This window comes from Pimephales promelas, chromosome 21, assembly GCF_988280905.1.
Source record: "Pimephales promelas chromosome 21, fPimPro1.hap1.1, whole genome shotgun sequence".
Lineage (NCBI taxonomy): Eukaryota > Metazoa > Chordata > Actinopteri > Cypriniformes > Leuciscidae > Pimephales > Pimephales promelas.
The window spans coordinates 17,100,524-17,128,400 of record NC_142789.1 but is presented as its reverse complement, the minus strand read 5'-3'; the positions used below and the strand labels follow the sequence as shown (position 1 = coordinate 17,128,400).

The 27,877-nt window shown below is 40.5% G+C and overlaps 2 protein-coding genes across 8 annotated transcripts in view; both read right to left on the bottom strand.

The window, feature by feature from the left end:
- Positions 1-253: 253 nt before the first annotated feature.
- fezf2 (FEZ family zinc finger 2) lies at positions 254-4,208 on the bottom strand. The gene is made up of 5 exons (XM_039673320.2): positions 2,947-4,208; positions 1,867-2,697; positions 1,613-1,747; positions 1,381-1,513; positions 254-1,031 (listed from the first exon to the last, which is right to left on the bottom strand). The coding sequence occupies exons 2-5, from the start codon at positions 2,674-2,676 to the stop codon at positions 778-780; spliced, it is 1,332 nt and encodes a 443-aa protein (XP_039529254.1). The 5' UTR covers positions 2,677-2,697; positions 2,947-4,208; the 3' UTR covers positions 254-777.
- A 12,160-nt stretch (positions 4,209-16,368) lies between these two features.
- cadpsa (calcium dependent secretion activator a) overlaps positions 16,369-27,877 on the bottom strand; it is a 127,975-nt gene continuing 116,466 nt past the window's right edge. For all 7 annotated transcript variants that reach the window (XM_089125199.1, XM_039673501.2, XM_089125195.1 and 4 more), the window contains 2 exons: positions 20,671-20,775; positions 16,369-17,546 (listed from right to left, as the gene is read on the bottom strand). In XM_089125199.1, coding sequence (XP_088981325.1) covers positions 17,379-17,546; positions 20,671-20,775 — 273 coding nt within the window. In that variant the 3' untranslated portion in view covers positions 16,369-17,378. The remainder of the gene's footprint in view (positions 17,547-20,670; positions 20,776-27,877) is intronic.

The following is a 27,877-nucleotide window of genomic DNA, read 5'->3' as shown; positions in this document are numbered from 1 at the left end:
CTTTGATTTTGTTAAACGGCAATTTATGCTAATTTACTAGTGTGCTTAAAAAATCGCTCTGTTATTTTTTTTCTCCACCTCTTTTTAATAACATAATTTTACTTATAAAGCTGAATGTATGTTTTATTTTAAAAATGTATACATTTATATATAAAACTATAAAGACGTTTTATTTTTTTAATTGTAACACATTTTATTTAAGAATTTCTATGAAAATAAATCTTTAGCCATTTTCGTTTGTAATTATTTTAAAATCGCAAAACTCAACTCTTAATTAAACCTACATTTTAAAATGACATTAAAAAAAATCGTAGCATAAAAAAACAATCAGAGAAATATGAAAAACCCCACAAAATTTAACAATTAAGATACATATTAAACCGACCCATAAACAGATATATAGCCTAATGAATTCGTGTATTTTTTTCAATATAAAAATAAACCCGACATTATTGTATTTATGATTTTATTTTAGTATTTGTGTCAACAATTGTCAACAAATTTATCAAACATTTCTTTTTACAGATAGGTTGGTATTTATTTATAAAACCCTCTTGTTTAATCTAGTCTACAAATAATTGCTTGATAGCCCCGTATGGCATGGTTTCATTAAATAATATTGTATTCTGTTTTATGTACAATTCCTCGATAATGTGATGATTTTCTCCCGTCCCCTTCATCTTCGTTCATATCGGTGGATGATGTTAGAGAACCACCAGAAAAAGTAAAAAAAAAAAAAAAAAATGGTGTTCAAGTTCAGGTTAAAAACGTCGCTTCTCAGTTTTGGTGTCCTCTGGAAGAATCATTTCCGCCGGATAAACTGATGTTGTCGTGCAATTTCCGTATGTGCTTTTTCAAGTCAAAGTTCCTGCAAAAGCCTTTCCCGCAGGTCCCGCAGGTGAAGGGCTTCTTGTCGTTGTGCGTGTGCATGTGAAACGTGAGGTTATACACCTGATGGAAGGCTTTGCTACAGATTGAACACTTGTACTGTTTTTCGCCACTGTGGGTCAGTTTGTGATTCTTGTAATTCCCTGAAATTCAAAACGAACTATGTCAGTTTCCCCCCCAACAGGTCAACAGTTCACAATTAAGTTACATTTAACAGAAGAGTTTCATTTTCAAGCCTTCCCTAATCAGCACTTTGCATGTTGAAGTCAAGAAGTTGTCAAACTTAGTTAATATCATGTCGAGAGCTGTCGACGTACAAAGGAGTTAAAGGTCTGTGTTTTGACCCATATGAAATGAAAAAATCTTGTAATGGTAGCCTAAGTAGTTAGTAGAGTAATTTAAAATGGATGAATAACTAAAAAACAAACATCAAATGAAATATTTCGAATTGTATGCACAAAAAAATGTAACTTATCTTAAGATAATTCTTACCTTTTTGATGAAAGCCCTTTCCACAAAATTCACAGACGAATGGTTTGTAGCCGGCGTGAATTCGGATGTGTGTGTTTAAAGTCGAGCTTCTGTTGAAAGCTTTTCCACACTGGTTACATTTATGAGGTTTCTCCTGTGAATAAAGTCACAACATATTTTTAAGTAAATTATATCTCGCGAGAGCAATTTGTTTAAAAATAAAAGGTCTATAAATTGCATTTTTTTTACTCACCTGTGTGTGGATGATTTTATGTCTACATAATGTGCTGGCCTGGCGGAAACCTTTCCCGCATACTTTACACACGAACGGCCTCGCGCCTGTGTGTACCGGCATGTGACGCGTCAGGTTATAGTGCGCGTTGAAGACCTTTAAAAGATAGAAAACAAAGAGCTTAATTAAATCATCGACAATTTATTTTATGTGTGCATTATTTATTTCCATTTCTCACATCGCGTCAAAACAACTTGAGAAATTCCGTAATTTACCTTTCCACAAACTTCACACGTGAAGTTCTTGGGTTTCCCGTCAACAGAGCAGTTATTTGTTTTGGTGTGCGCTTTCACTCCGTTCTTGTCAGTCAGATTGTTGTTCTCCCGAACAATCTGGTCCAGCTGCCCCGGAAGATGCTCTTTATGTGGGTATTGAGGTGTTGGGAACTTCTCGGGTGAAACACACGCAAGTTTCGCGTTCTCCAACAAGAGGAGCTTCTGGTGCGCGCTTATGGCTTGTGCTTGAGAGTTCGCGATTGCTGAGGAAAATAAGTGTCCGCTCAGCAGATCGGACTGATGATAAGAGTCCAAGTAATTGAAATAACACAAAGATCCGTTGGTAGGCATGGCCAGCGCTTGGTGTATGACCTGCGGTTTGATGACCCTGCTCCCCGGCAACACCGAGTGCTTGATGCCCGCGTCCGTTTTGCTGCAGACGCCGCAGTTGGCTTTACACATGGCCGCTGAAGTGCATAGTGCTCCCCTGAAATTAACTTTCCAGAACTCGGAATAGTTCATTAAAGCCTTGGCCTGCAGGTCGTAGCTGAACGGCTGGATCGGGATCATACAGGGAATGGGTGTGCACAAGCCGATCGTTCTCTTCCCTTCGGATCCCTCAAGTCCTCCACGGCGTTCCTCCGCTGCGGCTTTCGGTTCCGAAGTCTTGGACATGATTCTGTCGATGGAAAAGGCCAGGGACTTGGGCGCTGCAGCCGTGGCCCCGCTCCTTTCGTCAAGTCTCGGGCAGGACATCACTGTTTCCACAGGAAGAGAGCTCGCCATTTCTACCAAACTTGGTGTGAGCATCGACCAGCCGCCCCGTATCTCCTGTTGAATTCCAGAGAAGCCAGGACACGCACCAGTTTAATAAGCACCTTGCTTTTACAATGTCACCCATTTGCATTCAAATGGCCATCCCCTGAACAATAGCATCCAGGGGTACCCGATTAATGCTCATTAACTAGTACACACAAAATTAACAGGACATTACAGAGCTCGTTAAGCAGAGAATAAGACAAAACCCCTCCCAGAGTCGATTCCTATTCAGCACTTGCGAAAATCTTACAGCAAACTTACGCCAGAGAGCCGATGTTGTAGTTTACCCTGTTCCTCCAAAGCGCACAGCAGATGTATTCAACGATAACGGCGTGACTGCTCTGTCACATTTTAGTCGCAGACGTCCTCATCAGCGCGAGATCACTGTCTGGAGCACTTAGCTGACATCACTTGCTCTTGCTCTTATCAGGGTGACAAGGAAGCGCCATCACCAGAACTGTCCCCTCTCTTAGCGCTCATTTATACACGGCCACGGGGGTGGTATGCATGACAGATACTACAGATTATTATTTAAGTTTCTTGCCCCAATTCGTCTGTCGCGCATCCACATGCGCATGCGGTTCACATTTATGATCCGCGAGGTGCAGGTGCACAGAAGATGTTTTTAATTTAGCGTAAATTATTGTAGCCTATATAGTGACTTTTTTGCCAGTTCATTTCATTCATGAAAAATAATGTTGTTTTAATAAGGAGACCAAAACGTAGCCTACTTTGATCATAAAATTGCTGCATTTGGTGATATATTATATAATATTATATTAAAACATATGCATATCTTTAGGCCTATTTTATTTTATTTTATTAATTTATTTAGGCTATTTAGCGCTCAGTTTCACAGGAAATGTGCAATTCATCTCGGTTTAATTAATAAGAAGGATTTGGGGACCGTCCGACCAGTTTCAATTTTCGTTGCAACTTACTAATCCTTGTCGCTGAAAATTGCTTTTCCATGCTGTTTTTTATACTTACTGTTTGTAAAATTGAGAAGGTCCCATTTCCACCTGTTTAGAGAGCAGATTGCGAGAGCAACCTCCCTCGGATCCTATTAAACGTTTTTCCTCCTTCACCTATTCAGAGGAACCAATTTTCCAGCGCGATTCAGAGTTCAGCCCCGAAAGAAGCAGCTCTTTCACTTTTAGCTACTAAAGCACTGCGTGGAACCTGGTTTTGTGTTTTTCTGAAATAAAGGAAAGGATTAAAGCAGGGAAGAAAAGACTTAGCCTGGCCAGAGGTAGGCTATAGCACGAAATGGGGAAAAAAAAGAGAGAGACACCCTTTTAAAGCTGTATAAAAAGTTCGCTGGAATCCAGAGTTTTGTGTGCTTGCTACAATGACCAGTCGCCCTCTCGTCTTTTTAAGAGGGCCCGCTTGAAATTATTTGTTTGCAGACGATTTCACCAGAGACTCACAACAAAGTATTACAAAAAAAGGCCGAAACGGAGCTTTTCAAGTTCAAACACAGCTAGTGATTATCTTTACTCGGAGGAGAACATGGTGGAAGTTGCTCATTCAGCGACGCTTGGAGATGATGTTGACTTAACAAATCTTTATTGCTATACTGAAGCGTGATGACGTCTATGAACGCGACTGCTTATGCAGTATAAATTAGCTTGTTAAACTAAATAGTAGGTTATACTGTGGATGATAAACTTTTTGATTCAATTGCTCTTAAATTGGAATCATTTTAATACAGTTTAGCCTGTATTTGAGTATTTCAGAGTTTACAGTTTCAACTAAATAACAAGCAAAGAAAAGTTGAGAAACCCATTCCCCACACCTGCAGCCACAGCAGAGAGGTCCCACTAATTCTACTCATATGTAAATCATCTAACTCTAATTTGAGTTTATTCAGGCACAATTAGCGGCTTGCCCGCACAATAAACATTGATCTGTGTCCGCGAACACGTTGTGAAATTAGCTCAAATTCCCATTCAACGGACGCGCTGCTGTTCAGAAAGCAGGAGGCAAAAGACGGAGCACGATTTACATGACAAATTGCTTGTGTATTATGGCGCATTTAATTGTAGTGTACAAACCAGAGAACTTTACATAGATTTCTGTAAACAATAGCCATTAATTCACAATACATATTAGGTAATTGCCGTGTTGTCACTGCAGGGAATGGTCCTGTCTACATTGTTTGGAAACTTAAAAAACGACTTCTTAATATTGAAGCCTGATCATCCTTCCAGGAATGGGTTTCAGAATCTTGCAAGAATGTCATAAATGTCTACATATGAATGTCGGGTAAATATTTGGATGTCATTATTGAGATTTTGTTGTTGTTTTGCAAAATATTTGGTTTGAGTTGGTGTTGGAGTTGGTGCAGTTGATATTGTATTTACATTTGGGAAATGAATTTGTTACATTGCTTGTTAAAAAGGAAATCAAAAAGAATAAATTATTATATATATATAAAAAAAAACATTGGACCTAATGAAAAGTGTGTGTGTGTCGTGTGTGTGTGTATGTGTAGTATAGTACAAAAATTGCATTTGTAAAAGCACATGTTTTAAAGACGACTAGTGTACCAGCGTAGGTTTCACGTGATCATAAGATTTGATGCATAAATGGACATATGTTTTCAGAAGTGGTCATTCCTCAATCACTGTCTAATTATTGAATGGTTTTCAGCAGGGCTACTTTTTCTGTGTAAACATTGTTTAATTAAAATAAGTTTGGGTGTTTAATGAATGAGATGATCTTTGTAACTTCAATTAGTGTGAATCACATTAACAAGAGAAGAACTGAAATGTGTGTGTCCAACACCAATGTGTGGTACTTACTGATAATGAAGACACCTGTGGATTTAGCAGCTTTTAGTTCCAGGTGCAGTAAGGAAGAAAGTGATGTAAACAGAAAGGCAAAGAAATGGAGCGAGACTCAAGCACACCTCCAGAAACACATTGTGCCACACTTTGTTGCATCCCACCCCAAGGTGCATTTAGAGACTGTTCAATGCAACGCTTTCTGTTCTCAGATCAGTTAAAGAGTCTTAATGAAAAGTACAGATTTAAATTTATCCCTGATCTGTGATCCACTGCTATAGAAGACGGGAACTGTTGATTAGTTCACTTTTCATGTTGATTTAAGTCAAGTTGTCTGATTGCGTCAATGAATGTTCTCTGAATGACAGGTTAATTTTGTCATTCAAGTGTTACAATTAAGTTCAAACATCTATATTGGATTGCAAACTGTACTCCAATGTATAGCAAGTAAGATATTTGCATGCATGATAAACTTTTTTTTATGAAACTATGCCCTGTTTTGCTTTTTTCAAAGTGATTCATTATACTAGTTTCTGTTGCATTAAAGAAGTGTTGGTGTGATTTTTAACGTAAACAGATCAAATGGCAGGGAATAAAGATTTCGCCATTACCATTCAGAAGCAAAAGGCTTGTCATTACAGAGAGAAAGTTGTCCGTGTGTGGATATGTGAAAACATGCGACAAAAACACATGCATTCAAAAACAGATAAATGCTGATATTAATAGTTTTCATGCTACAAATAAAAAAAAAATCTGTTTAAATTCACTTGTTTGTGTTCCAGAGATGATTAAAAATAAAATATTAAAATAATATATACTTTTGCTTCAAATGCTTTTATGTTCCTCTGATCTACTTAAATGCAATTATATTTATGCAACATTTATTTTAGATTTTTATGTCAAAGTTTGGCCATTTTTATATTTGTATCAGATACAGTTAATATTTCATTTCTGCCACTGAATAAAAAAAAATAAAAATATAATTGAGACTTTTTATCTTACAATTCGGGCTTTTTTTCTCAGAGTGTTGTGATATAAAATCACAATTGCATGCTATAAAGTCAGAATTGTGAGATATAAAAGTCTTATCAGTGTTGGGGGTAATGCTTTAAGTAACAGTTATGTAATCAGATTACTATTTAGATTACTATTTACATATACATATTACCTTTAAATGTACAACTAAATATCTGAGTTAATTTTTCAAATAAGTAATACTTTGTTTTCCTATATTGGCTGACAGCTCTCCTGTCCCCATGTTGAGGTAAATCGTGAGTGAGTGCAGAGGTGTCATTCACTCAAATGAATAAAAACAGTGAATTGCAAACTCAGAATATTACACAAACTTGCTATAAATATATTAAATAACACAAATATACTTTCATCTCCTTGAACTGCCACCTTAAGGTGGTGAAGGGGTTTGAGTGTCCAAACGTGGAGGAACCATAAGGGGGCGGTGTTGAGAGGATCGGGCAGCAGTCGAAGGCGGGGGCATCGACAACCCGATCCCTGGACACGGAAACTAGCTCTAGGGATGTGGAACGTCACCTCGTTGGCGGGGAAGGAGCCTGAGATTGTGCGTGAGGTTGAGAGGTTCCAACTATAGTCGGTATCACCTCTATGCATGGCTTGGGCTCTGTAACCACACTCCTTGAGAAGATGGACTCTTCACCACTCTGGAGTTGCCCATGGTGAGAGGCGACGGGCTGGTGTGGGTTTGCTTATTACCCCCAGCTCAGCCGCCATGTGTTGGAGTTTACCCCGGTGAACGAGAGTGTCGTTTCGGGTTGATAGGTCTCTCACTGTTGTGTGTGCCTCTTGGGGTCTCTGTGAGGGGTGCTGGAAAATGCTCAGACTAGGGAATCCGTAGTTCTACTGGGGGACTTCAACGCTCACATGGGCACTCGACGGTGACACCTGGAGGAGCGTGATTGGGAGGAACGGCCCCCCTGACCTGAACCCGATCTGTGTTCAGTTATTGGACTTCTGCGCTAGTCACAGTTTGTCCATAACGAACACCATGTTCAAGCATAAAGGGTGTCCATCAGTGCACGTGGAACCAGGACACACTAGGTCGATGGTCGAATTTGTGGTCGTTTCATCTGACCTGCGGCCTTATGTCTTGGACACTCCGGAGAATAGAGGGGCAGAGCTGTCAACTGATCATCACCTTGTGGTTAGTTGAATCCGAGGGGGGGGGGAGCTGGACAGACACGGCAGACCCAAGAGTACTGTAAGGGTCTGCTGGGAACGTTTGGCCAAGTCTCCTGTCAGAGAGATCTTCTACTCCTACCTCCGGCTGGAGGCTGGAGATATTGAGTCTGAGTGAGCCATGTTCTCCACCTCCATGGCCGTAAGGTGCCTATTGAGGCTGCAATCCCCGAACCCAGTGGTGGACACCGGAAGTAAAGGATGCCGTCAAGATGAAGAGTCCTATTGGGCCTGTTTGGCTTGTGGGACTTCTGAGGCAGCTGACTGGTACCGGCAGGCCAAACGGACTGCAACCTGGGTGGTTGTGATGGGAAAAAACTCGGGCCTGGGAGGAGTTCGGTGAGGCCAGAGGAGTTCGGGGAGAAGGACTATCGGCTGGCCTAGAAGAGATTCTGGCAAACTGTCTGGCACCTCAGAAGAGGGAAGCAGTGCCCTACCAACGCTATTTACAGTGGAGATGGGCGGCTGTTGACCTCAACTGGGGACGTTGTGGGACAGTGGAAGGAATGCTCCAAGGATCTCCTCAATCCCGCCGAAACAGTGTGGTTTTCGTTCAGCCCGTGGAACACAGGACCAGCTCTCTACCCTCTACAGGGTGCTGGAGGGTTTGTGGGAGTTTGCCCAACCAATCCACATGGGATTTGGAGAAGGCATTCGACTGTGTCCCTCGCGGCGGCCTATGGAGGGTGCTCCGGGAGAATGGGGTCCGGGGTCCTTTGCTAAGGGCTGTCTGGTACCTGTATGAACGAAGCAGGAGCTTGTTTCGTATTGCCGGCAGTGAGTTAGACTTCTTCCCGGTGCATGTTGGACTACTTGTAGACAGTTCTGTTCATAATTTTTATGGACAGAATTTCTAGGCACAGCCAGGGGCCAGAGGGTGTCAGGTTTGGGGACCATGCGATTTTGTCTCTGCTCTTTGCGGATGATGTTGTTGTGTCGGCCCCTCATACCAGGACCTTCAGCATGCACTGGGACGGTTTCCAGCCGAGTGTGAAGCAGCTGAGATGAGAATCAGCACCTCTAAATCCGAGGCCATGGTCCTCAGTCTGAAAAGGGTGGCTTGCCCACTTCAGGTTGGTGGAGAGATCCTGCCTCAAGTGGAGGAGTTTAAGTATCTTGGGGTTTTATTCACGAGTGTGGAATGGAACGGCAGATTGAGCCGCAAGGCAAAGCTCTCGATATACCGGTCAATCTGCGTTCCTACTCTCACCTATGTTCATGAGCTTTGGGTCATGACCGAAAGGACAAGATCCCGGATACAGATGGCCGAAATGAGCTTTCTCCACAGGGTGGCTGGGCGATCCCCTAGAGATAGGATGAGAAGCTCAGTCACTCAGGAGGAGCTCAATGTAGAGCCGCTGCTCCTCCACATTGAGAGGGGTCAGCTGAGGTGGCTCAGGCATCTGTTCCGGATGCCTCCTGGACACCTTCCTGGGAAGGTGTTCCGGGCACGTCCCACTGGGAGGAGACCCCTGGAAGACCTAGGACACACTGGAGGGACTATGTCTCCAGCCTGCCCTGGGAACGCCTCGGTGTCCCCCCGGAAGAACTGAAGGAAGTGTCTAGAGAGAGGGAAGTCTGGGCATCTCTGCATCTGACAAAATTCCTTCCAACTCTCCCTTTAAGTGTTTAAGTGAATATTTTTAGTTAAAGTTTATATGAAACATAAGTTACAAAAGTCTTTTTTCCCTATTGTGACGTATATCTGAGTGAAACAGCCTCTTGAACAAGAAGAAAAGTAGGGCAGGATGTCCATCAGGAATTGATTGGATCATTAAATTGTGGTTTGCTATTGGTCAATCTTCCGTAAGTGACAGGTGATCCTGCCCTCACGCTAGTACATAATCAGAAAAGACGCAGGGGTAGTTATATTGATTTAAAGGGTTAGTTCACCCAAAAATGAAAATTCTGTCAGTATTTAATATTTCACATATTCCAACCCCGTAAGACCTTCGTTCATCTTCGGAACACAAATTAAGATATTTAAGATATTAAGATCGCTCCTGCATACAGTCCATAGGCTTCTTGAGGGACTGGCTCTTGCTGTCCCCGAAAAGTCATTAAAGACATCGTTAAAATAATCCAAGTGACTACAGGGGCTCAATCTTAAGTTTATCAAACAACGAGAACACTTTTGTGCGCAAAAAAACAACAAAAATAACGACTTTATTTCAACTATTCGTTTATTTCTCCCTCTGCGCGAGTCAGGTTACTAGTTTAATAGCGTAAGCTTCTGATATTGTACGTCACACGCATCACACACACATGACCAGCGTCGGCCAATAGTGAGCCTACGTGTGACGTAGCTCTACGCAATCACACTACGTTAACTGACTTACAGGCTCATGGAGAAGGAAGTGAATAGTTGAAATAAAGTCGTTATTTTTGTTGTTTTTTTGCGCACAAAAGTGTTCTCGTCGTTTGATAAACTTAAGATTGAGCCCCTGTAGTCACTTGGACTATTTTAACGATGTCTTTAATGACTTTTCGGGGACAGCAAGAGCCAGTCCCTCAAGAAGCCTATGGACTGTATGCAGGAGCGATCTTAATATCTTAAATATCTTAATTTGTGTTCCGAAGATGAACGAAGGTCTTACGGGCTTGGAACATTTTTGGGTGAACTAACCATTTAAGATTACGAGGGTACATTAATGAAGATAAAGTTATTGACTAAATTATTATTTGTGCATTTGTAAAATCTAAAGCTCTATCTAAATCTTTTTGCGCAAACCTTCACATTTCTGCAATCATTTCCTGATTCCTACAAGAAATGATAACCTCAAACAAACATCAGACTAAAAAACCTCAATAGTAAGAGAAAAAAGAAAGTAACTGTCAAAGTTGCAAAGAAAACAGTGACCAAGGTGAAAAGCTGTCAGGCAGTTGCTGTGGACTGCAAAAAAAAAAAAAAAAAAAAAAGAGGCTGTTTTAACGCAGACTTCAGTGAGTTCTTTTGTCAGCCAGGACATTCCAGCAGCATCAGAGTTTCTCACCTGCGCATCACTGCCTGTCCGTTCACCTCTCTTCAGCATCCCAGGACACACGCATGCGAGGATCACTCAAGATGTGCACATACGAAAAACTTTGCATGCGGTCACAGTGCTTTTTGTGATTGTGTGGTCTTGTCATAGCCATACACGACTCCCTGTCTAGTGCATGCTCTCTTAGCCTGCTCTTTTCTGTTTGAAATTGTCTTTCAGTGCACCTTTCTACTCTATTTTCCTTTTCAAGTCCTAATGTTCTTTCAAGTGCTGAGTGAACCACTTTTGCTCCTGCTTGTATTTGTCTGACCCTTGTCCGTGTGCAGTAGGTTCTCCATAATGTCATCTCTGAATGGCACAGTGGTCTCCAAAGCGCGGGGGGGACTCAAGCGCACCTTTGATGCTCCGAGCAAAAGGTTTGAATGCTTTTTCCAGAACAATGGCGAGGAAGCCTGACAAAGCCGCGGGTGCAGCGCAACCTGAGTAACCCTACTTCACCTTCCTATTCACCATTCATGTCCCTCATCTGTCCACCAAATTAAATATGGTCCACAAAATGGACAAGGGAATGTCCCCTCTGGTGTTACGGGGATGGAGGGGACTGCGGGATGCAGGCGATGTGTCTTGTGAGTAAGGCCGTGCATTAACATATTCACTTCAGGCTTCAGAACAGGTGGATGAGGGAAGAATGGGAATGAGAATGAGTGAAGGATGTGATTCCAGCCTTTTGATTGGCTGCAGAGAATGTGAGCTCATTGCTCTCAAGGGCCTGATTATCCACTTTAAACTTATTTCAAGCATATTTGTGTTTCTTTGAGGAGATGTCTCAAGTTATCAGACTCTCACATGACATCACTGTTGAGAGAATTGTTGCATTGCGACAGGATTTATGAGGAAATTAAATGTATGATATCCGAGGCTCTTCTTCCAGCGCTCCGTACCGGACAACAGATAATTTCTGTCCTCCTCTGATTATAGTGAAATCAGCACCTCGAAGGAAGCGTACATTCCGACAATTAGGTCACAGCGGCGGGCCACGGGAACACATTCTAGCGGTGGGCCTCTCTCATTTGTCTTTCCCTGCCCTGTGCCCCCGCGCCGAGCAAAACACCAAATTGTATCCGTGAGTTTTGATCGGAAAGAGTAAGGAGATGAAAAGGCAATTTCCATCTGCTAGTTAAAGCTCATCCATTCCTTTCTGTGACTCTTGAGTGCTGCATTGCCCATAGCCTGTGCTCTATGGGGTTAAATGAAAACACTTTACCTCAGTTATAGCCTACTTAACAATGTGCAATGGAGAGTGTTATTCAACCAGATCGCATGTAAATGCTGAATGATACAGTCTACGATCTTCATATCTTCATAACTTACCAGACTCTCACAAATATAATCTATCTATCTATCTATCTATCTATCTATCTATCTATCTATCTATCTATCTATCTATCTATCTATCTATCTATCTATCTATCTATCTATCTATCTATCTATCTATCTATCTATCTATCTATCTATCTATCCTATATATGTTAAGCAGAACAACAACAATAACATTGTTTTACTGTAATTTAATGAAATAAAATGCATTTTGCAGAGTAATTCTTTCAAAAACTTAATGAACCTTAAACAACCTTACTAACCCCACAAAGACACATATAATAGCCTATAAAACAAACATTTTTAATAAGTTCAAGATCCAACTCACTATCACCAAAAAATAACAAACTATGATAAATTACAAGGCCTATATATTATCAAATAATTGATATATAGCAATAATTCTCAAGGTGCTCAAGTTCATACTGTATTGTGATAGTCACTTTTCAGCCATGACTGCAATATAGCACCCTCTCCTACCTTAATTATAATGCAGATGACTTGAAATCTTTATTTACAAGCACATATTTTGTTTTTATTTAGCTTAAGGGATTTGGAAAATATAAAAGACAAGTCAATAGGTTTAAATTCCACCTGCTGATTGCTTACACAGCTGATTGTGACGCAATGGGGTCTTGATTTACCATATCTTGCTTGAAAGGCGGATATTACCCAGTGCGGAAAGGCAAAGTGAGATCTCAGCATAAGCCAGATCAGATACGACACACTTTATCCTCTGAGCCATTTTTGATTAAAGCAGGATGATGATGATCAATCATCTCTCTTTGTCTCTCACTCACTCTCAACCTGACGGCGCTCCCATGAGATGAACATAATGTGAGATTACTAAAACATTAAGCTATTCATTTCACGGAAAAGATAAAAAAAAAATAATAATCAGGTCGGTTGTACCAGTCCTAATACTGAAATAAGATGGTCGCGGGGTGGCTATAAAAAAAAACAAAACAAAAAAAACATAAGAGGCTTTGAATTGTCCTTGTTGAATAGATCTGACATCTACCTGTTTACGGGTTTACTTAGAGACGCGCGCTGGCATCCACACGAGCGCGCGCGCTTCTGAGAGGTGTAGGTGAGAGTCGTGCGCAGCCTCGTTTGCTCGAGCAAGCAGGGTGAAACTACGCACGCTGTGGACCTCGAAATGAAACATTTAAGTCTAACCCAACGTCGGCACACAAATGTAATCCTGTGTTACTTTCTCTGTGTATTTGTGTTGGCAATTTCTGTTTTTCATTTGCCCACCGCCTTCGTTGTTGATGTGACATGCTGCGCTCGAAGCCGGGCCTCACGTCTCGGAAGTCTCTCCCGCACAGATGTGAGGGTGAACCTGGGGCCAGTTCTTGTTGCGCCGGTCAACTGGAGAATCTTTTATTTGGATACACTTATCATTCCTATTTCCTAACCTGATTGAGGCTTAAAAGCCAAAGCAGCTCAGATCGTGCCAGAATAAATCTCCTTGCCTATTAATCTGTCGCCGGGTCCTCTCCCTCTCAAAATTGTTGCATTGCGACAGGATTTATGAGGAAATTAAATGTATGATATCAGAGGCTCTTCTTTCAGCGCTCCGTGCCCGACGACAGAGCATTTTTGTCCTCCTCTGTTGATTATAGTGAAATCAGCGCCTCGGAGGAAGCGTACATTCCCACAATTAGGTCACAGCGGCGGGCCACGGGAACACATTTTAGCGGTGGGCCTCTCTCATTTGTCTTTCCCTGCCCTGTGCCCCCGCGCCGAGCAACACACCAAATTGTATCCGTGGGTTTTGATCGGAAAGAGTAAGGAGATGAAAAGGCAATTTCCATCTGCTAGTTAAAGCTCATCCATTCCTTTCTGTGATACTTGAGTGCTGCATTATTGCCCATAGCATGTGCTCCATGGGGTTAAATGAAACACTTTACCTCAGTTATAGCCAACTTAACAATGTGCAATGGACAGTGTTATTCATCCAGATCGCATGTAAATGCTGAATGATACATTCTACGATCTTCATATCTTTAAATCGCCAATTTAAGTGTGCAGTCCTACTGCACTTATGTTTATGTTTCCTTATACCATAGGACTCAATGTTTTTCTTTTAAAGCAGTGATCGCTTCAAATCTTGTCTTGTTTGTTTTTGTCATCTTTAAAGGGATAGTTCACTTTGAAATTAAGTTTTGATATGTTTTAGCTTACCTCAAGGGCATCCAAGATGTAGGTGTCTAGTTGTTTCCACAGCATTTTCAATTTTGACATTTTTTGGTCAAACCATTAAATGACTGACAGACAACAATGATAATGCAGGTCTAGCCCACCTCAAAGAGCATGCACAGAGAAGTCAAAGTTAAACATGATTTAATGACTTGTAAATGTAAGTAGCCTACACATTGATGGCCTAAGACACGAAACGAGCGGTTTGTGTGAGAAAACGGTATTTATACAGTTTTTACCTCTTGTTAACAGCCGTCGAACTGAACCGAACTGAACCGTCTCCAGCGTGACGCCGGAAGTGATCGCGTGCGTATGTACGTCACGCATTGTTTACATGGAGATTTCAGAAGTTTTACCTTTCACTAAACATGTTTAGATATAGGGGAAATCGCAATGGAAGACGATTTCGATATATCTAAATCTAGTATTAACTCATATGTTCTATCGTTTTAAAACTAAAATATGTTTTAATATTAAAACGATATAAATACTGTTCGTTTTCTCACACAAACCGCTCGTTTCGTGTCTTAGGCCATCAATGTGTATACATTTACGAGTCATTAAATCATGTTTAATTTTGACTTCTCTGTGCATGCTCTTTGAGGTGGGCTCCATAGACCTAGCCTACATTATATGACTGACAGACAACAACGGTTTGACCAAAAATTGTCAAAATTGAAAATGCCGTGGAAACAAATACACCTACATCTTGGATGCCCTTGAGGTAAGCTAAAACATATCAAAAATTAATTTCAAAGTGAACTATCCCTTTAAGGACTTGTTTTTGAGCAATCTATGTTATAATTAAGATAGGCCTATTCTTTATTCATTTAATGTCTTGGTATTAATATCTAATCCTTTACATTTATACTTATTGTCTTGAAGATCAGACTGATTTGTTTTGAAAATCTTATGTGAAATTTTTAATCTGGTTGAGAAGATCTGCCTTGGGACTGGTCTGTGTCATCTTTGGTCAGTCAATCTCCTTCTGTTCTGTAATATCTTAAGATGAGCTATGACTTAATCCCAAAATGTTAATCTCAGTCTATTTTCTTTTTTCTTTTCTTCTTGGTGGAAGTGTGTGTGTGTGTGTGTGTGTGTGAGGGGGGGGGGCACTATGTAACTTTTGTCCCTCTAGCGGTTAAAAAACAAAACTGCACTTATTTTGAAGAACATTGTTTTCGTAATGTTTAAGATCTCTGTGAGTGGTGAATGTGACCATTTGAATGATTTAACTCTGTTAGAGAGTTAAATAATGCATTTTATCTCAATAAATACCCAACGCATTCTCATCCCAGGGCGTCATATGTGCCAACGTACATGGCACCCTTTAGCGTCAATATAATGTGCGTGTGTTATATTGACGCTAAAGGGTGCCATGTGCGTTGGATATACGTTTTGTCAAAAGCGTCACATGTGACGCCCTGGGATGAGAATGCGTTGAGTATATTGAGAAAATGTATAGGTAGGTTTAGGTCTGGGGTAGGGTTAAGGTTTGACCACTAGGAGGCGCCTTCTGGCCCATATATCTGCATCTCATATTGACTAAAGGGCGCCATGTGCATTGGATGTATTGTCAAAAGCGTCACATACTGTATATGTGACGCTTTTGACAATGCGTATACATATGACGCCTTGGGATGAGAACAGGCTGAAATACCATACTCACCTGTTGAATAATAGAAATTCCATCTCACTTTTTCAACATTTCAAATCCCTGTTGTTGTCCGAAAAGCCAGGTCTATGTTGATTATTGTTTTAGCTCTGTAACATTCTCTTTCTGCCAGCAGACTCTCCTATTCTGCTGTTTTTTTTTTTTAAACGTGTGATTTCCCAAGATTCAAGATTTAGCATGCTCGTCGATGTTAACCTTTCTGGATTGTTGTGACAAATACGTCAAAGTAGCCAGAGCAACCTTTTTCTATTTATGGGTTTGAGCAACCGCGAAAACCATCCTGACTTGGTGTAAAATATAAACATTTAAAATAGGCTTACCATAGCGAAAGGCAAAAAAAAAAAAAAACGTTTTAGAAGAAAGATTGATGATGTATTGACTTATTAAATGTGGTTAATAAAAATAAAATAAAAATAGTGTACATTTTAAAGAAAAAACAAAGTCATGAGTTTGAATTCTTTTATTTTTGTAAGCTCAGATTCTTGCATTCCAACTGTGGGTGTACATAAGGCTGAAGCAAGATGAATCCATCAGTTACTTTCCACAAAAGCTTTCGGATAAGATTTCTGACAATTGGAACATGCAGCTACTGCACAGAGGGGAATATAAAGCGCTATATACACAAAACAACAGTGTCAATGAAGAAAACCTGCAAGCATTTAGAGGCTATCCAAATAAAAGGATCGGAAATGGTTTGTTGCAAAGAAACAAAAATGATACAAACAAAAAGACCCGCCCCCACCAATACAGAGTAAATATATTTTTTAAATATATATATTATTTTTTAATTATGCATGGATTGAAACCATAAAAAAATGATTGACATCATTTTAAGTATATCACAAATCTATATATTGCATCTCTAAAATACAGCTACATACAAATCACCATACCCAACTCAATAAAAAAAGGTCTCAAAACATTTCGGGTGTAAAACACATTGTGGTTTGTTGTTAAAGTGAGCCGAATATATTGTACAAACATCTGAACAAGTTAATACAATCATGTCAGTTGGCCTACACTCCAAAAGAAACAAGTAAGAGGTCTATGCACAATTATATAACATTAATGTATTTACAATACATTTAAGAAGCGCCATATGGATTTGCATTAAACAGGGACACGACGAGCATTATTCCTTACCATCTCACACAACATTGTTTACAAATGGTACTCCATATTGCTCAGAAACATTTAGGTATGATTTTCAGACATTTTTGCTTATTCCCTCCCTCCAAAACATCAATTAAATTGTATGTTTAGGTTAATATACGCTTTTATTTTTGTCTTTTGAATAGAGATTCATATATATCTATTTCAATTTGATTGAAGATGGTCCCTTGTCTGTCATAGACCACGACGTTAACAACATTCGGACATGTACGAGTGATGGACAGTGGTGTACATGCATAATTTTAGGCCGAATTGTCCACACCTAATTGTTTCCAGCAGGATCTAGTCATCTTCCTCATCGCTGTCCTTCATGGATATGCCTTGCATCCCTCCCTCTCTTACAGACGCTGTAGCCTCTTCTAGAATCAGCCTGTTTCTCACCGTCTCATACATCTTGCTGTTCAGAGTAGAGTCCAATACACCTTGTAGTCTGAAATCACGATACTTTTTCTGCAAAAACAGACATGGGGAAACAAAGTTCATCTAGCTTGCTTCTCCTTTCTATTAATTGTTAGTTATAAACATGAACAGCAATGTGGGATACATTTTATTTTCAATGAATTGAGTTAAACTATTGCGTAACATAAAAACTAAATTGTAAATTGCAGTGTTGACTGCTTTCATAACGCACAACTTTCAACCCTATTATGGTTACTGGAAGGGAAAAAAATATTTTATAATATTTTAGCAGATGTTTTCTTATCAAAATGAACAAATCTTTTTTCGTGTCATTTGGATCATTCAACGAGTGAAATGAACGAATTGACTCGGAAAAAGATTCGTTCATTTTGTTGAACGAGTTCGACAGGAGAGTCACGAACGTGCATCACAGAACAGAGCAAGGTGACCATTTGAGCTTATAAAACTTAAACTTTGTTTTTTTTTTTTTTTTAAACGAGCGATTGTTTTGCTTGATAAGACCCTTATTCATCGTCTGGAATCGTTTAAAGTCCTTTGAACAGTTTGCACTGAAACTGTCTTTTGGATCTTGAACCGTTTGGTTACCAGTAAAGTGCATTATATGGAGAAAACTCCTGGAATGTTTTCATCAAAAACCTTAATTTCTTTTCGACTAAAGAAAGAAAGACATGGATATCTTGGATGACATGGGGGTGAGTAAATTATCAGTAAACGTTTTTTTTAAAAAGTGAACCACTCCTTTAAATTCAGATAAGACTGAGGTATATTGGACCAAAAACCTGTACACAGAATCTCTAAGAATACAATTAACATCTTAAACGATGTAGCCTGCTGTTACGTCATCCTCTACAGTTAAAGAACTGGGTGTTACATTAGACAGCAACTTGTCTTTCAATAATCATATTTAATATGTTACAAAAACAGCCTCAAAAACATTGCTAAGCTACGGAACATGTTATATTTCTAAAGCAGAAAAGCTAGTTCATGCATTTTGACCTCTAGACTAGATTACTGTAATGCACTACTAGGTGGTTGTCCTGCATCCTCAACAAACAAACTACAGCCAGTTGAAAAATGCAGCAGCTAGAATTCTTACCAGGTCAAGAACATATGATCAAATAACACCAATTTTATCATCTCTCCACAGATTACATATGAAATTCGATTACAAAGTATTGCCACTGACATATAAGGCCCTAAATGACTTAAAAGGGATAGTTCAGTTTGAAATACATTTTGACATGTTTTAGCTTACCTCAAGGGCATCCAAGATGTAGGTGTCTTACAACAGAGTTTTCGGAAGTTTTACCTTTCCATTTCCGAAGTTTACCATTGTGTAAACAATGAGTGACGTACACACGCAAGCGATCAGTTCCGGCGCATGCGCAGACCAAAGCGCCGGTGCCTTCAGATCAGTTGGACATGGCTGTGGTTACACGAGGTAAAAACAATATAAATACGGTTTGTTTTCTCACACAAACTGCTCGTTTCGTGTCTTAGGCCATCAGTGTGTACTTACATTTACGAGTCATTAAATCATGTTTTTTGACTTCTCAGTGTGTGCTCTTAGAAGGTGAACCAAGGGTGGAATCCTAAACCTCCATGACTGATAGACAACAACGGTTTGACCGAAAAATATCAAAATTGAAAATACTGTGGAAACAAAGACACTTACATCTTGGATGCCCTTGAGGTAAGCTACAACATATCAAATATTAATTTCAAAGTGAACTATCCCTTTAAAAGGCCCTACATCTAGAGAGTACGCTAGCTGTAGTTCAGATCCAGATTTCAGATGACCTAACGCCTGTGAAGAGATGACACAGACCCCTGTGAGGACTTCAGATGATGCCAGCTCTGAATCAACATACACCACTGCCCAATATTCTATATATTGCAACCATTATGATCATAGTTTATAATAATTGTTTTAATGTGATCATTGTTTTTGACTTAATTAACACATGATATTAGCTAACTGCATTATTTGTATTGTCTCTATTCTTCTCTATTGTATCAGTCTCTATTCGATCGTTTTCGAACTGCAGCCTCTAGGTTTGGGATCACTGTCAGATTACCAAACTTGATCAGTTCCATATGCGTTGTCTCCGTCTTATTGCACATGTCAAATGGCAGGACAAAGTCCCAAATACTGAGGTACTTCAGATCTGTGGCATCACATGAAAGGGCCAAAGCCGGTGGCACCGCCACCCTGGTGCCTTTAGGTAATTAAAAGAACCGGGGTTGCGGTGCCACCAGCTTGGGCCCGTCATCGCTGTTCGCAGCTATATATATATATATATATATTTTTTTTTTTTTAAATGTAATCTATTCCTGTCATACATTTTCCTGTGACTTTTCAGCATTACTCAAGTTTTGAGTGTCACATGGTCCTTCAGAAGACTTGGTACTCAAGGAACATTTCTTATTATTATCAATGCTGTAAGCACTTGTGCTGCTTAATTTTTTTGTGAACATGTGAGTATTCTTTGATGAAAATAAAGTTTGAAAGAACAGCGTTTATTTAAAATAGAACCACCAACCAACATTAATCCCAAACTAGCTAACCCCAACTAAGCGATACCTTAAATTAGGATTTATTTGCAACAGTTACCCATAGTTTTCATTTAATTTCGTATAAATGATTTTGGTGACATGGTTAAAAAAAAGATCCTATTTCATAACCTATTTGTGAACAATTTCTATTCTAGTGCTGTTGTGGAAAACCATAAAAATGAGGTATTCATCCAGTCCTCTGAGCTGGATACATAATAAATGCCAGATCTAGTTCATCCCTTCACTTAGTCCAACAAGAAAACAGTGTCTGTGAGACACACCCACACATCATATGAATGCACATAAATAAATGTGTGCTGCCACACTACAAAATCCTGTTGATCTTGCTCAAAAATCAAGCACAAGTGGAGGCTGAAGAGGAAGACTGCCTTCACTTGGCTGATCCACCTCTGTAGTCTGGCTCTGATAGGTTGACATGTGTATATTTTTTATAACATCAACATACAAGTACATTTGGTACAAATATTCTGCCATGATTACTTCCTGCACATATTTGGGCAGTTTTGTATCTGTTCTGCATTTAATTCACATGCCCACCTATCCCTACTTTAGTTGTCAATGATGCTGTAGTTTTTACCTTTACAATTCTGATGAGGATTTTCAGCTGATATAGATGCAACTGCAGGTCCATACGGTCTGTCAGCCAGGTGCCCAGGAGATTCATTGTGCTGGTGTACCATTGCTGAAATACAAATACATTGTTCTCCAGCAAAGACAGACATGCATATAAATGCTGCCACAAACAAACATATACAGTATGAATACACATTTACAAAAACACAACACAAAGCCAAAGTGTAGGCAGTAGATATGTATCAACAGAGAAAGATTATGTGAATGAAAATCCTTTAAGTACAAGATCTAAAAATACTCACCAACCTGATCTAGTACAATTTTTTCAACAATCAGACTGACAACCTATAACGCAGAATGCTTTATATATACACAATGGGTCAAATGTTTTTAATTATTTAATATTTTTATGTTTTTGAAAGAGATCGTTTACGCTTACCAAGGCTACATTTATTTGATAAAAGATACAGTAATATTGTGAAATATTATTACAATTTAAAAGAACTATTTTCCATAGAGAATATATTTCAAAATGTGATGTATTCCTGTAATGGCAAAGCTGAACTTCTAGCATCATTACTCCAATCGTCAGTGTCACATTATCCTTCAGAAATCACATATATATATATATATATATATATATATATATATACATATATATACACAGTAAAACCATTCTAATTGGTTACTGAGCACCAAATCAGCTATTAAAATGATCACTTGACACTGAAAACTGGAATAATTGATGCTAAAAAAATTCAGTTTTGCATCACAGGAATAAATTACATATTGAAATATATTCAAGTGAAAAGCAGATATTTAAATTTGTAATAATATTTTATAATATTGGAGGTTTTACTGTATCTTTGATCTAATAAATGCATCCTCAGGGAGCATAAGAAAACATTAATCATGTCCATCCTTTTGATCAGTATAGCATATAAATAGGATAGGAGTTTCTTCATCTAAATATAGCATCAAGTACTACTTCCACTTGTAGATGGATATGGAGGAAAATGACGGTAGAATAGAGCTTTCAGAGGCGCAGAGAGGAAAATGGTGACAAAAAAGAGAACCCAACAAGCTCTGCCTTGGAGGAAGTCCTTCTGTCACAGTCATGATCCTCACCCCATCTCCCTGTCTCCACAGCTCCACAGCACCCAGGAACTCTTAATTGACAGTTTGGGATCCCATCAGCTGTCTCCTGTTCTGCTTTTGGACACTGATCATGAGAGATGTTGCCCATGTTAAAGCAGCCACAATCCTGCCCTTAGCCTGCGCTTCATACTGTGGCACTTTCTGTCACATTGAGGGAGAAACGTCCATCATTCCCAGCGGACATGTTGTCTTTACCGCAGTTGCAATAAGCTCGCTAATGTAACCGTGGCTCAGGGTCTTACTTATACGAGTCTTCCTTTCTCATAGCCTCTGCGTTTTGCTCTCCATTTCTACTCAATGAACTCAAAGCACCTCCTAAATAGCCAGTGCGCTTAGCTTTTGGGCTGCAGATGTTGGACCGTGGGGAGGATCTCATTTGAAGTCTAATTGATTAGTTATGATCGAGCTGGTCTGATGGTAATCTGAACTGACTGAGTCTCAACGGCTTAGAAGCTGAGCAAATCGAGCTGGAGACACGGGAGATGGGTCGTGGGTAACTGCAGCACACTTGACAGTATTAAGGTGGATAAATAATAGTTTGTTTTAAGAAAATCATGTGACTCCACTGGACGAACCAAATTTAGACATGATTTCTGCTGTAGTTTTTTAGACCTTCAATGCTCTTGCAGCTTAACTATCAAAAACACATACTTTTTTGGGGAATTTACACTCAAAATCCACTTGGCACCCTCAGTTTGAAAAAGCATTTTGCTTCTCCTGGTGATAGTCTAAAAAAGTCGACTTGTCAAAAGCCTCAAGTAGTCAACATTACACAATTTGCTAAATCATTGGCTCCATTGGTTCCACCAATTATACTTTGAAAGCTACTTGAAGACAAATCAATGGTGTTTAAGTGGTATGCTGTTAAAATTGATGCTGCTATGGTGTGTACATAGTAAATAATCAAATGGGCGTTTAAGGATTCAAACTAAGCGGCTGAAGTTAGTGGCTCGTCCCTGCAGTGAATCAGAGCTTGGTGTTGCTCTGTGAGGGCTGGTGCTCTGTGCCTGTGAAAGATCGGGCAGCCGGGCCGCGATGGACCCCCACAGGGAGGCCAGACCTGGAGCAACTGCTCTCTCTCACACTCAGTCTTTCTCTCCTACTCACTCTGTATCTCCTACATTTGTGCCTATAATAGTGTGACCTTTCTGGCCTTTAGTATTTTCAATGACAATTTTACCCACAAATGAATTCTGTCTTCATTTACTCAACATTCTATACCTGTATGAATTTATTTCTTCTCTGGAGCAAAGGAGAAGTCTGTTTTGAATATTCTTAAGAATGTTTTGAAGAATGAAAACTGGTTTTGTCCATACAATTCAAATCAATGGTGTCCAAAACAACACTAGACCATGTTGATCTTTATTACATGGACAAAACATTTTTCAAAATACCTTCTTTTGTGTTCGAAAGAAGAAATGTATTCATATAGGTTTGGAATAACACGTAACTGATGAAAGAACCCAACAGATTTCCAGCAAACTATCAGTTGACTTAATATCATAATCAACGTGTAATACACGAAAATGCTTAAAAAAATAATTTGGTTGCCTTCAACTTTACAGTCCCCGCTGTGAGCACCAAATCAGACGACAAATCAAATGACACACAAGGCTGAAATAGTTGCATATTTCGAAGAAAATAAAAACGACATTTTGAAATTGTGAGAGTCTCAGCCAGTAATTCCGTGTCCTCTGACTATGGTCTTGGTTGTGAAATGAACAGTGCTGGCAGTGGGACATTGTTCTGCTGTCAGCAGAGAAACAGAAGACTCTCTGAGAGTGTATTATGTACTGTGGCCCTTTTTGGATATTGAGCAGCGGGAAGCTGGCAATAGCTGCTAGCCAAAACAGGAGTATCATGACTCTGAATGCATAATGAAATAAGCGGATATGGGAGAGAAAAAAAAATCTGTGATCATCTAACGAGTTCCATCTGATATTGGAAAGCGTGAGGGCTGCGTGTTGTACGCGTACGTTACGGTTACCGATACAACACACATGAACATCTGCAGGGCCCCCACACCTCTAGCGGGGAGCGCTGAAAGGCTGAGCGACCTCCTGCCCCTGCCACACCACACACATGCACAAGCCGCGCTCCTAAGCTTGCGTTCACACTCTCGTCTTTGACATGTTACAGGAAGCCATAGCACCTAGCAGGGGGGCAACAAACAGAATTCAGTGTAAGGTTGCACACCCATCCACCCCCGTCGCCAGAGACGCACACACTCGTGACTGGCTTCTATCGAATCCTGAAGCACCTGAAGCCTAGCGGCTCCTACATGAGGGCCAGGAGGAAGAAAGAGCTGGTAAGGGCTGAGTTTGGATTAGAAAAAACACACTCTTACAAAAGCAGGAATGCCGAGGAGGGGGCAAGGGCACGGTGGGGGGTAATGGGGGATTACAAGCAACCTGTGACTCTGCCTCTTTCTGCCCTTGCTGGTGGTAGTGGCTCTGCAAATATGTGTGTGCGCTACTCAGCCTGGTCTCGGAGGCCTTGGCTGTTTGAGAAGCGCTCCTGCTGGGACCCAGCTGTGTCTGCAATTAGCAGTAGGGATGGAATGATGATGGTTGCTAGCGCTGATGTTAATGCAAAGCGGCAGGCTGGTGGAGATGAAAACAGAACGAGAGCGGCTCCGCGGTGCCTCCCCCGTGCTCCCCGTCCTCTCTGTTTCTTGCGAATCAAAAAGCGAGAGAATACCCCAAACAAAAAACACACAAAAATCGAACCTCCAACCTTTCTCCCGGTACTCTTTGCGTCTTTGTCTGCGCTTAATAGAGCCGTCTCTCTCTCTCAGGCCAGCAGGTCGCAGGGCACTCGTCCTTCTCGCTGGCCAGGCAAGAGAATTGGGCACCTTGCCGGGCCAGAGAGGGAGGCCTTGGGGACTGAGGAGTCTTTAAATCGGACTACAAGACATTATGCACTTAGGACAAAAGCCTGGGGTAATCCTACCTGCTTGCTGTTCACAGTCACCACCGACCCGTCATTGTTCGCCTCATCCCTCCTGAGAGGAGGTCCATTGATGACTGAACTCAATTACCATGGTAACTCACACCGGTGACCCCACGCCTCCCGGCGCTCACTATCTCTCCGCCGTAGGACCCCACGGCCTCATGGAAAAAATGTTGCGTAGGAAATACACGACCCTAAACATGGTCCTCCGATGCACTGCTGCGTTAGTGCGCTCGGTCTCTTTCTCTCGCTCTTTCTCTCCAGAAATAGGTGGTTCTGAATGGTGGGATTGAAAATAAAGTTTCAGGCTCAGCAAGCAAAAAGGGCTTCAAACTGCTCACGATTGTGTTGTGGACACAAAGAGAACCCTGCTCTGGATTTGCACGCCTCACCGGATCCTTAAGTGGAACAAGCCCTCACTGTTTCCGTGCAAGCTCTGCTACACTTTTAAGTGTCTCTAATGCCGTTTTTTTTGTATGCGAACGAAGCCATACGCCACTAAACGGAACGGCGTGTCGAGCGATTTTTTTGGGCGGGTGCAAAACGAACCAGCCGATCAAAAAGTTTAATTGCAGAGCATGCATTTCTGCTATTGAAACCGGCGCTTGTGCACAACAGTGTCCAAACAGGGCCCTTCTTAATAAAAACTGGCTCTGAAAGAAGGAGCTCGTCGAGATGAACTAAATGGCGGGAATTACAGCCTGTGATCGTGTCATTGAGTAAACACACAATGAAGAAAAAGGGGTGAGGGATAGAAAAAAAGGAACGGGAGAGCGAGAGAGTTTGGTCCCAGGGCAAAGTGAGCCATTCTGCTCACAAAGGAACGCTTAGGGGAGGATTGAGCCGAGCAGGAATGAGGAGCATAACACTTGTGGGGTTCAGCCTCAATGGGGGGAACGAAATGGAATAAACCAGCGAGCACTTGAGAGCCCCGCGGTGCACCTGAATGGCTAAGGGGTGGGAGGGGGGCGGAGGGGGGAGCGCAGAAGGTGAATGGGCTGCTTTTTGGGACCAATTTGTTTCTTTTCACCCTTTTCCCCTGCCTCTGTGCTGACAGATGTACAAAGGCGGACCCGCGCTGAGCCTCTCGTATACATGAACCCGCTAGCAGATGTCACTTTTGTCAGACAAGTTAATCAAACAAATGCCACCATACCTCACTTATATGTCACGGGGAGAGCGAGAGACGGAGAGAGAGCCAATAGACGGCTAATAGAGCCAGTTGAGAGCCATGGCGCCCGAATAAACTTCTGCTGCGTTACGTTTACTTTGCTTAAATCTCTAACCGTTAGTGTTGTTGCTGCGGATTTATTTAAATCAGCCTCGGTTCACATTAAGCGACAAAAGAAGCATCTCGGCCTCTGTAATTATCAGAAACCTGAACCGCTAACATCTGCCCTGCATTCTGAAAGAGCCAAACCCCTTTAATGTGTTTTGAACAGTATCTGTGAAAGGACCTGTTGGGTCCCTTTTTTTTATACTGACCTACTAGCATTCAGATTATTCATCTAAAGCTCCTTTTTCAATTGGTTTACCTCTAAAATAAAAGGATTAACTGGGGAGAAAAACAAAAAGAGTGCATCCGCCTCACATGCATGATTTTCTAAATGCAATCAAAGGCTGGAATGAAATACGTAAATGCATTAAACAAAAACACATTTTTGATTGTTGTTCTGGATATCATAATCAAAATATAAAAACAAGGAGCGAAGGGGGAAAAGTGGATAAAAAGGTTTCAAATTCTCTAAGAAAACACATATAACATTCCAAAAACAACAAACAAAAACAATGTTTGGTGTTTTTGCTTTTCTCACAAATGGAAAAACACCAAACACACCATTTTTTTTTAAATACACAAGGACAATAAAAAATTCTATCTTTTTTTTTTTTTAATATCTAGTTTCCTCTTGACTATTTTTTTTCTTTTTTTCTTAGGCCACAGATTGCTAAAGTTGATTAAACTGTTCACTTGGGTCAGCCGGACATTCAAAGGGGTTAAGTGTCCCAGACAGTGAAGTGGTATTGCAGGTCTGTGAAATGCAACACAAACAGCAGCTCAGTCAAAACCCACCCGGCTTCCCGGTATCTCTAAACCTATTTGCTTCTCACAGTATCCAGCAGTGGAGCGATTAAACCGCATTAACCGTCACCGTAAAGTGCAATCTCGTCGATCTGATAACTGCCAAGGTCAACGGGAATACTTCAAATTAATCAATGAGGGTAGGCCACAATCTCCTCCAGAAGCAGATTAAGTGTATAATTGACGTGTGTAATCTGCTGTGTATCTGAGTCTCTCTGCTGGCACTCAGACACGCATGCATACGCACGCACACACTGAAGAGCCACGGCAGGACGGTGGTATCAGTGAAGCAGTGGATTTGGAGATGGCTTTTTTTAATCAATGATCTATGTGCTCCGCCCCAATCTGACAGATGAGCCCTCACATTAAGCACAGCTGCCTTAATCCTGCTCTCCTCAGCTGTTCTTTCAAGAACTGGCAGGCTGGCAGAGTGAAATAAATTAATTTTCTCTCCCCCCTCCATCCCTCTCTCTGGTCCTCTATCCTGAACTTAAACTTTAACCATCCACTGGCAAGCGATTTGCCTCTTAGGCAGTTTGTATCTGGAATACGACCTTCTTAAAAATCACCATCGTCTCAAAACACATGATATTACATGATATTGCAACAAGCCACTTGCAAGTAAATTTCACCACTGAATGCATTTAAATATCCAAATTGACTAATTTTAAGATGTAGTTGGGATATATTAAATCACTCAATTTTAATTCACATTTAATTGATATAAATGAATTTCAAACTGAGAAATTCTTTAAAATTTGATCTATTCTTATAACAAATAAATAACAATTATTAAAAAAATATATTATTAATAAAAAAATTATCAATAAGCCTCTTCATGATTCCAAACAATTAGTCTTATTTTACTCTTATCACTGGACTGAATTTCAGCCATTTTTCTTTGTTTTCATTTTTAATACCTATTCCCATATGGTCGCTTTTTCAGCATTATGAAACGCCGTTATGAAAGCAGCCATATTTTGAATTAGTCAAACAAGTATAATCTTCTTACTCTGGCCAA

Bases quoted from the DNA above. Each gene is read 5' to 3' on its own strand.
- fezf2 (XM_039673320.2), bottom strand. From the start codon at position 2,676: ATGCTCACACCAAGTTTGGTAGAAATGGCGAGCTCTCTTCCTGTGGAA. The intron at 1,748-1,866 runs GTAAATTACGGA...TATCTTTTAAAG, and splicing joins CGTGTGAAGTTTGTGGAAAG to GTCTTCAACGCGCACTATAA. The intron at 1,032-1,380 runs GTAAGAATTATC...TTTGAATTTCAG, and splicing joins AAAGGGCTTTCATCAAAAAG to GGAATTACAAGAATCACAAA.